The 17,875-nt window shown below is 47.6% G+C and overlaps 1 protein-coding gene across 4 annotated transcripts in view; it reads right to left on the bottom strand.

Moving 5' to 3' along the window:
* Positions 1-531: 531 nt before the first annotated feature.
* TRIM37 (tripartite motif containing 37) overlaps positions 532-17,875 on the bottom strand; it is a 943,514-nt gene continuing 926,170 nt past the window's right edge. For all 4 annotated transcript variants that reach the window (XM_069226401.1, XM_069226400.1, XM_069226402.1 and 1 more), the window contains 3 exons: positions 13,437-13,583; positions 1,920-1,998; positions 532-1,780 (listed from right to left, as the gene is read on the bottom strand). In XM_069226401.1, the coding sequence (XP_069082502.1) occupies positions 1,777-1,780; positions 1,920-1,998; positions 13,437-13,583 (230 nt within the window). In that variant the 3' untranslated portion in view covers positions 532-1,776. The remainder of the gene's footprint in view (positions 1,781-1,919; positions 1,999-13,436; positions 13,584-17,875) is intronic.

The raw sequence follows: 17,875 nt of genomic DNA on the forward strand, positions 1-17,875 counted from the left end.
AGATATATTTTCACACAGGCATACTTGCAGAGGGCTTTTCTATAGGGGTTACAACTTCACCCTGGGTTACTCCTAGGTTGACAGTCCATTGCAGGTAGCATCCTGGGAACATGGGGTCAATACAGGATTAGGAGGGCAGGGCTAGGGGGTGCTCTTTAGGTAAGAGGTGACACAACAAACTACAGGAGGCAGGCATTTAAGCAGTGTTTATTGCTTTAGATTTCTTGTTCATTCTCTCTGTTCCCATTCTTACACGTAGGCTCCTCTGGAGGACCAACGTTTTTCGATTTTTGCTTATTGGAAGTAATTTCATAATCATATTTTTATGGTATTTTCATTCTGAATCTCCTATCATACTGCATTTTGTTGAGCTATAATAAATGGATATAAACCCATCATAAAAGGGGCTGTGTACCACTTTAGGAAATCATTGTTGTTCATAAGAATAGAGGAAACAGCTTCCAGCTGAACCCGTACAAGACATACCTTTTCTGATTGCATCACTATAAAGATGGACAAAATAACAAACTCTGATTTTGTTTCAATTTATTAACAAAAAGTGCAAACATGAACTATATCAATACAGAGGATTAAGTTAAAACACACAAATTACATATATAAGTGGACATTTGTATCCTTACACATACATAAACAATGAGATGACATACATTGGCATGACAGCATGTAACCCTTACCACACCTTAAAATCCAAGCAGTTAGTTGAGTAACAAGGTTTCAGATTTCAATCTGTTTTCTGAACACATTTGAGCAGGTTCACGAATGTAATATAGGCTTAGAAAATTATTGTGTTGTTGGTCCAAAACAAACACAAAGAAATAAGGGGGTGTGGGTTGCAATGCAAATTGTTAAAAAATAAAATAAATGTGGAACCAGTCGTAAAACTTTCTTGTAAAAATACACATTTAAAGAGACTATGCAAATGCCGTTTTTTTCTGTTACAGAGTGCATTACAGACATCATATGGCTGGATATAAAATGTTGATTTAATCACCAGTAGGTTAAAACAATCATGTTTCTGTGGTCATTTTAGTGATTGCCCTACTTATATCTTACCTTTAAATGCAAATATATACATTTACATGTCTCCACAGACCTTATAGATTATTAATCTATTCAATCAATGTAAATTCATAACCTTTCAGGAGCGCTATGCCACGGGAGCTATAATAACCTCAGCTTGCATGGTATGAGGAATATTTGAATCATTTTTCGTACGACTAAAATGGGGCAAAAGTCAAAATCCTGCATCAATGCATACACCAAAATGTTTGTCAGTAAAGCACCCCCAAAACATGGCTAATTATACCTAATAATGAGGCCATTTAGAAATTAGAACCAGTTAGTGTGGCTTTGACATAGTGATAAAAGGTATGCTTTTATGTTATGTTTTCCCCTCAAATGGAAGGTATAACTGGCAGTGTTAAAAGATGCAAACAATCCATCTTAGTGGAGCTTAAATTGAGCGGTTTAAAAAGTTACAACTGAAGCAAAAACTTCCGCTAAAACAGAAATATTGAATTAAATTCACTGAACAGTCTATTTCAGTTTCATTGGTATGTTTTTTCCAATCAGAATTTAGAGAAAAGTTCGTTAAACATGTTCACGTGACACTTATGAGCACTGTGCAACCGGGATATGGAATGAAAATCCAGGCAAATAAGAGCACACCTCTGGTGCATGTCCTCCTCGCACAATCACGTAGTTTAGTGTTGTTTTCCGATTCTATCAATCACTAGTTCACTTCTCTCCAGCACATTACCTAGCAAGAGAAAATACAAGTAACGTTTAGAAATCTCTTAGTTGCAAAAACTCTTCTCTCAGACCATGATATGTTCTCTTTCATGTTTAATTGTCGAAGCAATCAGTTAAAACACTCATTTCAGAAAAAAAACTGTTACCTTCCATTGTCCTCTCCAGTAGCAAAGCCGAGATCTTCTGAGGTAATCGGGTTACTGTCAGGGAAGTCTAAACCAGGTTCTTTAGGATTAAAAAGAGAAACACTCCAATTAGCTTGTCAAGAACTCCAGCACAGCTCTATATACGATCCGAGGACATTTCAGGCAACCATACTAAGAAAGTAGTACAGTGTGATTAACTATTCGTTTTTTTAAATTTCCAAATTACAAGCAACACATACACCCTTTTCACTAATTAACAAGCACTGGCAAAGCCAAAAGGACCTTTTCATTGCGTTAGCCAACATTTTGGCCTTGCCAATGCTATTCCTCTTTGGGAAAAAAATGCTTGCATGCTTAAGCATGAAAGCATTGACAAAAAAGGCCTTTTTGTGATGATGTACAGAGTATGAGTTCCCATAGCTGTGCGTCATGATGTGGCGGCCATTTGTTTCTTTTACATTTTTTTATTTACCATTACAAGATGGTGGAGACCAATCGTGTGGCAGTAAATTATTATTATAAAAATATGTTTAAAGCTTGCAAAAAATAGAAAGGAGCGGCCCAGTGGAAATCTCAAACTGCAAAGACCTAAAAAAAAAAAGAAACTATTAAAAAACCATGATGGGTAGCATCCAAGGGGGGGTGGAGGTGGGGGGTGGTTTAAGTCCAATTTGGAGAAGGGGGAGGTGAGACCATAAAATAAAAACCTGTGTGGATAGGGCTGGGGGAAGAAGGAGACGAGAGTAGGGGGCAGGGGAGAACAGGGAGATGGGCAGGAGCAAAGTGGAAAAGCCAGCAAGGGGGATTCAGCACATGAGGTAGCGAGTTAGCAATCGAGAAAAAATAAACAAAATAGTTCCCAGAGTGTGAGCACTGGAAGGATACTAATCATCCAGTCAAAAGGATGGCAAGGAAGCTCTGCTCCAGAGAAGGGGCAATGAAAGAAGAACGGAAGCCATCAAATAAGCAAGCAAATGGTAGTGACAAGAAAGTCAACCACTGGTAAGCAATGAGCTGACTCAAAGACAACTGTAGGTATGGGTATGTCCATGATAGGTTTTTGACAACACAAAGCCGAAGGTCAAACCCAAAATGCAAATGCTCCAGCCGCCAAGCATTGTAATTATTATAATCATTATGATCTCCTCTATAGAATGTACATAATGAAATATACATGACTTCATTCTAGGTTGAAGACTCCTGTTTAAGAGCTACTGGTTTGAATGATCATATGGGATGATTAATTTGTGCTGCACGCAAGACTTTAAGTCGGGTAGGTCCCTCTGGGTCTCAACCCTGGCAGTAATTAAACACTGACTTTGAAGCGGGCCTGTGCTGACCCTTATTATTGATGTCATGGAGAAAAACACTGGTCAATTTCTCTGATTCAACAATAACTGTAAAAAACACTAATTACTGTAAAACACAAGAATCAAACTCATGTCAATGAGATTGGTCCTGGTTACATTTCACTTGTCGCGTTGGCTCTCATTATCCTAAATGAGACTACTGGATTTCTAGGTAGCAGGATCGTTCACGGTGTGGGGGACTGAGTCTGACCCACTTGGAGGGACTTCTGTCACCCTAAATCCGGTTTTGCTCCGGCTAACTAGCAGTGCCTCATCTCTCCCAAGAGGAAGGGATGATTGGGCAGCCGAGCGCATGACATCTTTGGAACTTCTCAGGGAAGTCGTGGTCACTCAGATCCAAACCAGCTCTCTCATTTACAGTATGATCTCATATACAAATGACAAAGGCAGTTTGAGTTTTATAGATTGTTTTAATAAAATGACTGCATTTTAGATATTAAGGCGTGAGCCGCAATAACCAGAACCATACAACACAGTAGGATTGAAATAGTCACGAGGAGAGTGAAACATAAGAATAACGCTATCATGGTGTTAATAATTTCTACTCTCTCTCAGCTAGTTCTATTTCGAGCACAGCATGTTAAGCTTCTAACTTGCCTTTCAGATTTCCTGGGAAGCCATCAACCCTCATACCTGAGCAAAGGCCTGTGATCCGCTTCAGCATCTGCAACGAGGCAGTCAGCGTCTAGTTGTGGTTCCATGGTCGGAATCTCCCTCTTGCGTGTATTGGGACAAGGAAGTGTTTTTATAACTAACATGTCAGCGTGATCACAAAATGTCCCTACGCAAGAACGCCAAAGACTAAACTCCTACCACGTCTATCGGCAATGTACCAGACTGTATCCTTGACTGAAGCACAGAGTGAACAGGAATGTGTTATTGAGAATTCCAGTGCTGAAGTAGGCTAAACAGTTTGATATAAAAAATAAAACAAGACCCTAGAACTGGCTATTTGAAAAATAACAGTACGAAGCCGAATAAAAAGCATTTAGAGCAAAGTGCACAGAGACTCTAAGCTGCAAGCAAAGGAATAAAATACATCCAGGGCAAAGTGCACAAAGGCCTAAAGCCTGAAGCTAAACTAACCACACTACACACTTGTGTAGGAAAGTACCCTCTTTCTTGGCATGGTTACCCCCATTTTCTGCCTGTTGTCAGTATTTTTGACTGTGTCCACTGTGTTCCTGCTAACCAGGACCCCAATAGTTTTGCTCTCTCCTCTATATTGTACCTTTTTCTTCCAGCAATTGGCATACTGGCCCCCCATGTAAGTCCCTAATATATGGTAGCTAGGTACCTAAGGGATCCCTATGGGCTGCAGCAGTTATTCTGCCACCCAAAGGGAGCCCATGCAAAGAGTTCTCCAGTCCTGCACCAGTCTTCACAACAGGTCACTACACCAGGTCACTATAAGTCAGCCCTATGGTAGGTCCTCTCAGTGCAGAGGGCAGGGTGCAGGTACCTGTGTGTGAGGGCACCCCTGCACTAGTGGAGGTGCCCCCACAAACTCCAGATCCATTTTTCTGGACTTTGAGAGTGCGGGCGCCAGTTTATGCGTGTACTGGACATTGGTCACTACCTATGTCCAGTTATATAATGGTAACTCCGAACCTGGGCATATTTAATATCAAACATGTCAGAATCATACCCCAATACTGTTGCAAGTATTGGAATTATGATTCCATGCACTCTGGGGGCTCCTTAGAGGAACCCCAACATTGCTACTTCCAGTCTTACAGGATTTTACAGGCAGCCCAGCTGCTGCCACCCCTCAGACAGGTTTCTGCCCTCCTGCTGCTTGATCCCATCAAGCCCAGGAAGGCAGAACAAAGGATTTCCTTTGAGAGAGGGAGTTAACACCCACTCCCTTTGGAAACAGGTGTGACTGCCTTGGGAGGGGTAGCCTCTGCAAGCCACTGGTTTGCTTTGAAGGGCACATTTGGTGCCCTCCGTGCATAGACCAGTCCACACTGGTTCAGGGACCCCCAGTCCCTGCTCTGGCGTGAAACTGGACAAGGGGAGTGGCCACGGTGGAGTCTTATTGAACCTCTCAACCAAACCATTGGTTTGGGTTTGGGAAGGGGTGGTGAACTTGTAGGTTACACCACATTCCTTCCACATGGCCTTAAGGTATGCAAACATGAAGTTTGTACATCTGTCTGATACCACCTCTTTTGGAAAGCCCATCCTGGGGAAGATTCCCAGGAGGGTCTTTGCCACTGCAGGAGCTTTAGAGGTATAGCTTCTGGATACCTAGTGGCATGGTCCACCGCCACCAGTATGAATCTGTTTCCAGAGGCAGTGGGTGGGTCTAGGGGTGCCAACAATATCCACCCCAACCCTCTCAAATGGAACCTCAACCACTGGTAGTGGAATTAAGGGGGCCTTTAGGGTGCCACCTGTTTGGCACTGGCTTGACAGGTGACACAGGAGCAACAGATCTCCTTTGTATATTCAGAAATATGGGGCCAGTGAAAGTGTAGGGCAAGTCTGTCCCAAGTCTTGCTTTGCCGCAGGTGACCTGCCAGGGGTATGTCATATGCACGGGTCAACAAAACTTCTCTATACTGCAGAGGTACTACCAACAGTGGCGGCCCGTCCTTTAGGGCGGAGGGGCCACGCCCCCCCACCCCATGAAGAGTGTCTGTCAGGCTGAACAAAGGTCAGCCTGACAGACACTCTTTATGTTCAGGTCAGGCAGCCAAGAGCAGACATGCGCGATTTGCGCAGACTCCTGGCTGCCTGAGCTGAACTTTGCTGGGCTGAGGAGATCACGACCCCTATGGACGTGACCTCCTCGGCCCAGCAAAGGTGCCTCCAGGCCCTCCCCTGGGTGACGAGGAAAGCGTCACCCATTGACACTCTCCCTGGGCGCTTCAGGTTTAAGCCCTGAAGTGCCCAGGGCGAGTGTCAATCAGTGACACTTCGTCACAGAGTGGGGTGGGGTCAGCAGTCTCACTGACCCCATCCCACTCTGTGACGAGGCTGGGACTGCTGCCTTCCCTCATTGGCTGACCTAAGGTCAGCCAATGAGGGAAGCAGTCTCTACCCTCCTGGGACCTGGAGGCCAAAGGTAAGTGTGTGTGTGTGTGTGTATATGTATGTGTGTTATGTTTTACATTGAATGTTTGGTGCGCGCGTGCATGTTTGAGTGTTATGAGTGTTGTTAATGGATGTGCGTGCGTGTGTGTGTGTGAAAGAATGAATGTGTTTGATCTTGTAAAATGAATGTTTGGTGCGTGCGTGCATGTTTGAATGGAATGAGTTGTTAATGGATGTGAGTGCGTGCGTGTGTGTGTGGAAGAATGAATGTGTGTGAATTTGTAAAATGAATGTTTGGTGCGTGCGTGCATGTTTGAATGGAATGAGTGTTGTTAATGGGTGAGCGTGTGTGTTTGGGTGTTAAAGAATGAGTCTGTGTGTGTGTGTGTGTGTGTGCCCCACCCGCCCTCCTCCCAAAGCTGCCGGCCGCCACTGACTACCAACCTCCAGGTGGCACCAGGTTTGGGTTCCCTTGCTTCTGAGTATAAGAGGTTGTCTTTCCAATGCACCTTGTGGGTGCCACTGACATCCCTTGCTTCCTGAAGGACAGCTTGCTGTCTTAACCCGTCCAGTGTGGGACCGGTTTGCTGTGCCCTACTGAACTCCTCTCTGGAGTGGAGCAGTTTGTCCCCTCAGACCCTGATGTGACATGAGTGGCAGGATAAGGATCTGTCCCTAGGCTTACTAACCCGCTGAACTAGTCCTCTAAAGGGAGGCCTACTAACATGGTCACCTTTGGCACTACCTGTAGTGCTCCCAACTGCACTAGGGGGCTTACTAGAGACTATGTGATCCTCTCAGGGACCCTCTTGATCCTCCTCAGCATCCAGATCCTCTCTTTCTAGTACTGGGGGGTTAGATTACCTCCTACAAGAAGTCCTAGGAGCAGACTTAGGGTTCCTCCCTGTCTTCAGTTTCCTACTCTTACACACTTCCCTCAGTTCCTGAAAGGTGAGGTCCTCATAGTGAGAACCCATGTTCTGAGATTTTCTAGGTACTGAAGATATGTTAGAGTGGTGTAGGGTGTGCCTAACCTCCCTAACGTCTAGTCTCTCTTACAGACGTTTGGAGCAAAGGCTATGCCTAGACACCTCTCTTACCCAAACCTTAGAGACAATGCCCTGGCACTGGGTGTATTTGTATACCCCTAGGTAGTAAGTGTTCTGTCCTGTGGAAAGTACCAAGTGACAGAGTGGTAAGGCAACTGCAAGTGTTTATCCCCCCGCTGCACCACCAATGTAGGAAGCTGGCCTGGTATGTGGTGGGTACATATGGTACTTACACCTTATTCCAGGTATCCCCTCTTAGTGAAGTGTAGGCAGTGTCTAGAAGCCAGGCTCTTTAGAGATAGCTGTGGATGAGCAGCCAAGGCTTATCTAGGAGACATGCACACATGAAAGAAAACACTCAGTTGTACAAAAATAAAGGTACTTTATTTTTGGGACAAATCACCACAAAATACTAGGCAGTTGACCCACCCTTAGGAGGGCAGTAATACACGAAATATATACACTAGTTATCAGAAACAGGCATAGAAAAGGCTAGAAAACTTTGCAAATAGCAATAACCAATAGTGACCCTAGGGGGAGCACATACCATATACTAAAAAATAATGGAATGCGAACAAGGTACCATCCCCCCCCACGGTAAGTAACATGTGGAGGAAAAGACGACACCCAGACAAGACTGCAAGAAAACCAGCGTTGGATTCCTGAAGAAAAAAGACCTGTGGAGAGAGGGGACCAAGTCCAAGACTCGCAGTGGCGTCCAGGAGGAGTAGAGGCTACTACCCACCCAGCTGTAGATGCAGGAGTTGGTCCACGGTGGAACCAAGACTGTACCCTCCAGGAACCGACAAACCCTGCTACAACGAAGAAGGCTCAACTTGTTTCCACGTCTCCTGCCAGCTTTGCAACATTTCCCCGCCTGTGCATCCTCTGAAGACTGCAGCTCTTCAGCCTGCACAAGAACAACAAGGAATCTCCCTGGAGTGAAGGAGTCACTTCCCTGCAACCATAGGCACCTACAACAAGCGATGACCGGCTGTGTGGATTTCCTCATCTTGAGCTGCGTGGATCCTGCATCATGGGTGGTGGTCGAGAGTAGTCCTCTTGGTCCCCTCTGCCAGCTGTCCAACTCTGGTGGAGGTAAGCCTTTGCCTTCCCACATAGGACAGTACCCCATTGCACCGTGGCTCTTGCTGCCGCCATGGCTTGTTTACATCTCCTCTAAGGGATCTTCAGGCGAAGTGTAGCTCCAGCCCCCAGCACTCCATCCTGCAAAGCACAGCCTCCTGCGTGGTTCTCCTGTGGCGTGGGATCCTCTTTTGCAGTGCTGCGTGGGCTTCCTCTGTAATGCCTGTGGGTGCTGCCTCTGCTTCTGTGGGCTCTCTGCAACGCTGAGGGTCCCCTGTGACTCCCCCTCCTGGGTTGAGTCCTCCTTGGCCTTGCTGGTCCTTCGCAGCACCTCTTTTCCACTAACAACGAGTTTGCCTTTGTCAAGGCTTGTTGGTGGAATTCCTGCACAGACATCCGTCTGCAATCCTCCTTCCAGCTTGGGGCTTCATCTGCATCCATCAGGAACTCTTCTCCGGCTCCAGGGCTGCAGTGCTGTCCTGTTCTTCATCAGTGTTGACCAACTCCTGCATCCACAGCTAGGTGGGTAGTAGCCTCTACTCCTCCTGGACCCTACTTTGACTCAGACTTGGTCCTCTCTTTCCACAGATGATCTTTCTTCAGGAATCCACCTCTGGTTTTCTTGCAGTCATCTGGGTGTCTTATTTTTCATCTTTTCCTCCTTTGGGGTGGTTTGGGGAAATCTAGTGATTTACTCCTGCATTCCTGGTCGCTGGGGGTACTGTGTTACTTACCTCTGTGTTTTTCTAGTACTCCCAGCTACCCTCTACACATTTACCTTACCTAGGTGGGGGTACCTTGTTCACATTCATTATATTAGTATATGGTTTGTGCTCCCCCTAAGGTCACTATTGGTTATTGCTATTTGCACTGTTTTCTAACTTTTCTATGCCTGTTTCTGAATACTAGTGTATATATTTAGCATTTTACTTACCTCCTAAGGGTGGGTTACCTGTCTAATATTTTGTGGTGATTTGTCCCAAAAATAAAGTACCTTTATTTCTGTACAACTGAGCGTTTTCTTTCATGTGTGTAAGTGCTGAGTGACTACAGTGGTACTGCATGAGTTTTGCATGTCTCCTAGATAAGCCTTGGCTGCTAATCCGCAGCTACCTCTAGAGAGCCAGGGTTCTAGACAATGCCTACACCTCACTAAGAGGGGATAACTGGATCTGGTATAAGGTACAATTACCATAGGTACAAACCCCGCACAGGCCAGCTTCCTACAGGGACTGAAGGTCTGACATAGGACGGAGGCCCTTGTCCTTTTTGGGCCACACAAAGTAACGGTAATATTGACCACAGCCTACTTCTGCCACATGAACCCTCTCTATGGCTCCCTCTGCCAAAGAGCTGTAACCTCCTTGCAGAGAAGAGCCAAGTGATCCTCCATCATCCGATTGTAGGATTGTGGCATGGATGGAGAGTAGTCTTGAAGGGGGACGGGTGGGTAAGCCCCTTCAGACTATCTGCAAATTCCACCTGTCTGACGTGATGGATTGCCAATGGGGCAGGTGATGGCAAATCCTGCCTCCAACTGTCCCTGGTGGGGAAGAGTCAAACTAGGAAGGTTTGGAGGGAGCTGCAGAAAGAGGGGGGGAACTGGGGGCACAAGACTGGCTAGAAAGCTAGACTCCCGATCCACGAAGGCGGTGGATCCCATGTCCCTGGCCACATACAGGTTGTGCAGCGTGCATGGCGCGGTGCCTGGCAGGGAACGGACCTGACGGCATGCCCCTTCTGTAGCCATGAATGGGGTGAAATTCAGACTGAGTGGAGCGAGGGACAGTTGTGAGGGGGGGGGGGAAATCAGACTGAGTGGAGCGAAGGACAGTTGCAAGACTGTTTTCTCTCTGAAGAGACTGGTGCCATCAAAGGGCATGTCCATAAGGTTAGACTGGACATCCCCCGAAAAGCCAGATGTCCCCAATCAGGCATGGCGCATCAGGCCACCGTCATTGCAACCGCTCTGCCCAGTGAGTCAGCCGTGTTCAGATAGTAAACTTTGCTGTATCTCTTCCATCAGCGACTGCTTGAGAGAGTACTGCCCATGCCTCCTCCGGGACATGTGCCAGCACTCACGCGACTGTATCCCACAACATGTGGGAGTAATGGCCCAAAAGGCAGGCAGTGTTCACGGACTGCAATGCCAGGCTGTAGAAAGAAAAAATCTTCTTCTCAAGTTAGTCCAGCCTCTCGGATTCCCTATCTGGGGGTGCGAAGGGAACACACCCTGGGATGCAGAGGCTTGGATAACCAAGCTGTCAGGGTTTGCATGTTGTATCAGGAGCAAAACAGGCGTACTCACGATGATTAGGAAGCCGCGGTAATGCGGAGTCATCAATCTAAATTAATGAGAAACCTATGAAAGACAAAAATATAGATTTAACAGTCCTGATGAAGTCATGGGGTACACCCCTGACAAAACACGTGTTGGCGTGGAGTTTGGCGAACTCTGGTAGCAACTGAATACTAATGACTGGAAATTGATGATTTCAAGAACAAGGATATGCATGATTGTTTTCGAACTGAGGAATAAAGATATGAACATTGATTCAATGGACTTCATGTTGGATGTGTGCCTTATATAAAGGTACACTGTTATCAGTGACTTGTCACTGAGATAAAGAAGTAAAGGGTGATGATCTTTTAAGTGCATCATCAGTATCATTTGGAATATATTGGATAGTTGATAAGCAGCGCCACTTACTCCTGTTTGGTCACCCATCATCATATTATGTTGTGTCAGGAACACTGGGTCAGTTGGCGCAGGCCAATTGTGGTGGGCAATAGTCCTGTTCACAGGAGCCCCTGTGCTAGTTTTGGACCAGGTACAAGCAGGGCATTGGTAAGGGCTTCATTAAAGGGAAATAGGGGTTCAGAGGATGAAGCTCTAGTCTGAAGCACCTCTGTCAAGAGGTTAGTCTTGACTGCCACAGAAGGCAGATTAAAGCCCAGGACCTCAGCCACTCTTCACACAACTATAAAATACGACACAGAAGATGTGTCACAACCGGTGTCAGGGAAGGTCAAGGTGGTACAATCGGCGCCGAATCGGATCCAGGAACAGATCCACGAGTGTCCCCTGAAGCCAAAGCTGCCGGCGCGGAACCAGAGCGGGCCCGTCCGACCACACAGGGCCTGAAGGAGCTCCAGCGGGGTCAGCCTGCCCAAAAATAAGGTGCATGTCCTCAGCCTGGGCCACTCCAAGAAACTCGGGGAGGTGCAGTGCTGACCAAGAAGCAGATTCCAAGGATGGAGGCCTAGAGCGACGACGCTACTTTTCCCTGACTTATTAGGCCAATGGACAGGATGAAGTCGAAGAATTTTTGTTGTTCTTCAAATTCTTCTTGTGCCTCGACTTACTGATTGTCCCGAGGACTTGGAGTTGGACGACGAAGAGCGTGGGTGTGTGTGTAGGAGGGTGGCCTCCGCAAATGATCACGGGACATTCCTCTTGATTGAGATCGGGACCTATGCGGAGCCAAGCGGACCCTTCCCTCAAAGCTGTTGCATTCATGGCCTAGCACTCAGAGCAAGACTTCGGGTTGTGGTCGCACTCAAGACACCACAGGCAGACAAAGTGCAGATCTGTGAAGGACATCATGCGATGAGTGGATCTACACGGCTTGAACCCAGTCTTACGCAAAGACATCCTCAACGCACCAGAAGTGTAGACGATAAAAAATCTTAAACAAAAGACCAGTCCAAAAGTGACTGAAGGGTAGCTCTTTCTTCGGATCAGCACTGGCGCAGAAAGAAAAGAACTGACATCAGCATGCAGGGATGGCACCTATATAGGACCCGCAATGCCATATCCGGCGCATGATGCCGATGACTGATGCCACCTAACAGCACAGAGGGGCACTGCTGGAGAAAAATCTATGGACCCAGACTAATGTCTGGGGAAATTGTAAGGTAAGGAATCTGCAATTACATGTCTCTATCAGATGTCAACATGGCTGGTTGATGCCTATGTCGGAACAGCAACGTCATTCCAGCATGGACGATGCACGCAGAGCCAATCGACGCCACCTCAAGGTGCTCACGCATATCTTGCGGATTTAGACTGGCACCTGGGAAATTCGGAGGTAAGGAATCTCTTGCTAGAAATCCCTATCAGGTAGAAAAGAATTGATGTTAGTGTGCCTGGGTGGCACCTATATAGGCACTGTGAACGTGCAGTGGAGACAACGCCAAGCGGATGACACTTGCCTGTGCACAGAGGTAATGCTCACAAAAATAAATTCTGGATCCTGCCTGATGCCTAGGGATAATTCTAAGGTAAGGAATCTGTGGCAAGAAGTCTCTTTCAGAAAGAAAAGAATTGATGTCAGCGAGCTGGAGTGGCGCCTATATTAGAACTGTGCATGTCACTACTACACATACAATGCCAGGGGGAGCTGATCAACGCCACCTACTAGTGCGTAGGGGTACTTCTCACAAAAACTTTCCAGATCCAGTTTGATGCCTGGGGTTAATTCGAAGGTAAGGAATCTGCAGCTAGAAGTCTCACTAGGTGCTAGGACGGCTGGGCTTGCGAGCGTCTTGAGACACTCTTGTGGCAGGGCAAATTTAAAGACTGAACATTCTGATTGGCCCATGGAGCTTTATTTCCTATGGTCCATCTTGCTCCAGTGGGAGTCAGACTTCAGTGAGAGCGAGTGCTCTGATTAGCTGCCAGCACATAAGAAACATGTTGCTGGCAAGCATTACAGGACTCGGGGTCTGCCTGAAGACAGAAAAATAATAAAGATACATAGGGGCAGGGAAGGGATACCCTGAACCCCTGGGGTGGAGGAGGGTCAAAGGGACCCACCTGGGACCAGGAACAGCCTGACAACAGAAACAAATTCAGGCATGCAAATCTATTGAAAATTCAATGCTAGACAACAAAGTCTCAAAAGAAAATATTTAATTGATGGTACCTGAAATTGGTGTTATACATTTGGGCAAGCTGGAGCTCGTACCTTGTGTGGGATGTACAGCGAAGGTGTCATTAAATCCATCACAGGTGGTGCTGTCTTCTTGCTCTTCATTCTCTGTATCACACTCAATATCACTGTCGCTACTCATGCCAGGCAGAAGGTGAAGAACATGCTTATGACATGCAGCATCTGAAAAGAAAGCACAATTGTGATGCTTATGATTTAACATCAACTGTCTTTCAAATAAAAAGTTGACAAATACAGTTATCCTCACTTGATCCTACAGCTCACATTGGTAGGTTTGCTAAAACGGTTTTGCAACCAGTATGCACATTCTATTCAACAGCCAGGATGTTAACATGGAAGAACAGATCTAAAGAAAAAGGGAGCAATACTATCAGTGATGGGAGCAATCTGACCATACTATCTTCCTCAAAACAGGGATAACAAAATAATGCATCATGCATTATTCAGACATTTTGATAAATGACTCATGCAGAATCAGTGCCACTGGTACACATAGGGTAAACTAGAATTCTAGGATGAAGGTGTAGGACACAAAGGTCGACGATGCTGAAGGGAGGAGTGGCACTGCAAGAATCGACCCCATCACAGGTGGCGAGAGACTTGGAGGTAAGTGAGGGGTGCTCGTGCCAGCTGGGGGGTGCAGTTGGCCTGGGGTAGGGGGCAGGGGAGGGGCTGGCTGGCACAGCAGCCCAGGAGTTCTGAGTAATTGGATCGGGTGGTGGGCGGGGTGCAACGCGGCTCCTTGTGTTTGTCTGAACCGGTACAGCAACAATCCGAGAACGCCGGAAACTACTGCAGATTGTACAATGGTGCGCAATAAGCAGCTGCGATCAAGCCCACCATCTGGACAGTGTGACCCGAAGATTGGGTTGCAGCCGACCCACCCAGCAACTGGCGAGGGGTTGGAGGCCCACACTGCTGCCATACTAGCGGTTACAGGGGACACCAAATTGGCATTGGAAAGGAAGATCGATCAGTGGCCGTGAGCCTAGGCCTGCTGAGGGCAGACCAACATAAGCTGGCAGACACGGTGGGGTGAACCGCGAAAGTGGTGCAAAAGATACACCCTTTGATCACAGACCACAAGGAACAACTGCAAACTCTGAAGCATGAAGTGGGGTGGTTATGCAACAGGTTTGAGGACCCAAATGTGGTTTCCCACCACAACATCATCAGAGTAGTGGGTCTCCCCGGATGCTGTGAGGGACCCAGTATGGAACTAAAAATAGAAACGACTTCTGCAAGAGGTCCTGAGCGGTAGAGGCTCCAAGTTCTTTACTTTTGAATAAACACAGACTGTACCCCTAGATCAGTGGTGGTCCATCTTCTAAACTACAGTGACAGGGACGACATACTTTAGTGTACTCGGGTCCATGGCCCCTAGCAGGTGGGTGGAGGAGCAGTTTAACAACAGCGTAAACTTTCAGGGCCGTGAAACAGCAACTGAGGGCACTTGATCTTAAATATGCACTCCTGTTTTCAGCTAATCTACGAGTGGTGGATCGAGACCAAAACACACTTCTTCTAAACTGCTAGGGAGGCATGGACATGGCTGGAGAGCAAAGGATGTGACCTACCACCAAAGCAAGAGGATTCGACCCAGGAGCGCAGGACAGCGCCCAGATCGAAATAGAAGGCTTGCAATCGGCCAAAGGCAGCCCCTACGAAAGCAAAGACAGAGAGGGCAAAGTTGGTGACAGAGGTACAACATACGTACACTATACCAGTGAGCGCCAGGTGGGCAGAACTAGCACATACCTCTGAAGACCAAGATGACTCTTCCCCTGAATCCCGGCCAGACGAGGAGTCTGAGAAGGAGCCGATAGTGACCCCTGATGACAGCACATGTGGGATACCAGGGGTGGTCAGATAAAAGGGGGGGAAATAGACGGACAACATTGAGTATACAGGAGGGCCACACCCTCACACACAAATATTCACCTGAGTGTCTGTTATGAATGTAGGATCTTTCTGACATAGTTACCCCGACTTTTTGTCTTGTGAGTGTTTTGACTGTAGTACACTGGGATCCTGCAAATCAGGACCCCGGTGTCAGTGCTTTTCCCCCTTAAATATGGTTGGTAATCAACTCCTACACCCCACAATTGGCATACTGCTGTACCCCTGTAGGAACCTAGTATATGGTACTTAGGAATCCAGGGCATTGGTACACCAGTGGTCTCCCATGGGCTGCAGTATGGATTATGCCACCCAGGGTAGCCCATGCAAGCTGTGACTACATGCCTGCCATTGCAACCTATCTGAAATGGTGCATGCGCTTTTCACTCCAGGCATAAGGGTTACCTTAGGTCCTGGTCACTCCACTTTTACCCTGTAAGTCACCCCAAGGGTAGGCCCTTCAGCTCTAGGGCAGGGTGCATGGTCCTAAGTGTGAGGGTACACCTGCATGAGCAGAGGTACTCCTACAAACCCCAGACTCCATTTTCTGTTTTTTTTAATTGCGGGGAAGTCATTTTAAAGCATATAGTGGACATTGAGCATCACAAGATGTCCAACTACATAATAACTTCACTGAACCTGGTCATGTTTGGTATCAAACGTGTTGTAATCATAGAACTAAACCGATTCCAGTGTTAGTTGCAAGGTACCATGTTCTTTGGGGGTTCCCTAGAGGATCCCCCATGTCTGCCTGTGCAGCCTTGCAAGCCAGTGCTGCTGCCGACTCCAGACACTGTTCTGCCTTTCTGCTGCTGAGCTTAACTCGGGCAGGGGAAGGCAGAATGACGACTTTTCCTGTACACGAGAGGTGTTACCACCTCTCCATTAGAAATAGGTGTCTCTAGGCTAGGGTGGGGGTGCTCCTGACTGCCACCATATTGCTTCAAATGACACATTTGGTGCCATTCTTGCAAAACCTGTTTTCTCCCATGCAGGAATGCCTGGCTCCCACTCTGGTGTGAAAACAAAGACAGGAGAGGGGAGTGACCTCCCCCATGGTCAGCTCCTCCCCTTGGGAAGTGCTCAGAGCTCTGCCAGGTGGCCATTTGATTCTGCCATCTTTGAACTAAGATGAGCAGAGGCCACTGGGAGCATCTGACTAGTCTGTCTAGCAGAACAGCATCCCTGACCTCCGCTGATAGGTGGGTCACAGCAGAAGTCACCCAACCCCATTCCTGGGTTACCTAAGGGCTACCCTCAGGGTAGGACCCCAGATTCGTCCGCAAGATCCTTCTTGAAGACATTTCTGCGATCTGGACACCGGATTCTGCTGCTGGGCTTCACCGGGAACCAAGACAAGAATGCAACTGGTAGGAGGGCCCCTACTGCAAATTTGTCTCCGGGTATTGCAAGGACTCTGCAACTCCATGGCCGTGCATGCCCCAGAGTTGCAAGGACTCTGCCTGCACTAAGGACATCCAGAAGGAATCTCCTTTGGAGTGGAGTCACTCCCTTTCAGCCACAGGCACCTCAATGTCGATGACCAGTGTGTGGACTCTTCAACGCTAAGCAACACAGGTGGTGTTTTTTTTGGCTTTCCAGAGGTCCAACCTGTCTACTTTGCAACTGGGAAGACTGTGGTCCCTTGTTGGAGCTGCTTGGATGCAATCCTTTTGCACTGCGTCAGTTTGTCGAAGGCTTCTTGGCTCTTCAGTCCGAAGACTTCTACCTTCAAGAAGCCCCTGCCTCACGCATCACACAGCTCGAAGACAGACATCCTCCCTGCAACGTGGGCAGGGGAACACAAAACGAAAAGCCCTCGTTGGAGCTGCTTGGATGGACCCCCTGTGCACCATGTCTATTTGTCGTAACCAAGGTTTTTTAGCGTTTCAGTCCAAAGACCTCCTAGCTTCAAGAAGCCCTAGCCTCACATGTCACACAGCCCCAAGACCGACATCCTCCCTGCAATGTTGGTATCCATCTTCTCTGTGCTGCTGAGGCCTCCTTCCGACTCCCTATGCCTGCTGCCAGTGGGCCCACCTGGAGTCTCCATTGATTTCTGCTAGTTCTCCTTCTTGCTGGGGGCTGGTCCCGACTTACCTGTAAAGGTTGAGTCCCTTGGACCTTGCTTGTCTCCCTCTTTCAACTCTTCTTGCATCTCTTCTCTTGCATTTGCTAAGGCAAGTTAGTGGCCCTGATGGCCACTGACCGCTCTGCAATTCGACAACCGGCATGGGACAACTCGTGGACGACTCCTAGGATCCTTCTGCATCACCTGGACGCCACAGCTGCATCTTCACCACAACCGTCCAACAGGAAATCATCTACAAGAAGGGTGGGCATTACTTTCCTGCACCCCCTGGGCATCTCCAGGTGGTCTGGACTCTGTTCGCTCTTTCCACAGGTCCCCGTCATCCAGAATCCATGCCTGGGTTCCACCCAAGTGGTCCAGAGGTCATGACGGCAGCCAGACAGCCAAGGTCCCCATTGACTTCAACTGGATGTTCTGACATGACTTCACTCCTATGCACAGGGATCCCTGTTGTAGGTACTCC

Source organism: Pleurodeles waltl, chromosome 3_1 (assembly GCF_031143425.1).
Source record: "Pleurodeles waltl isolate 20211129_DDA chromosome 3_1, aPleWal1.hap1.20221129, whole genome shotgun sequence".
NCBI lineage: Eukaryota > Metazoa > Chordata > Amphibia > Caudata > Salamandridae > Pleurodeles > Pleurodeles waltl.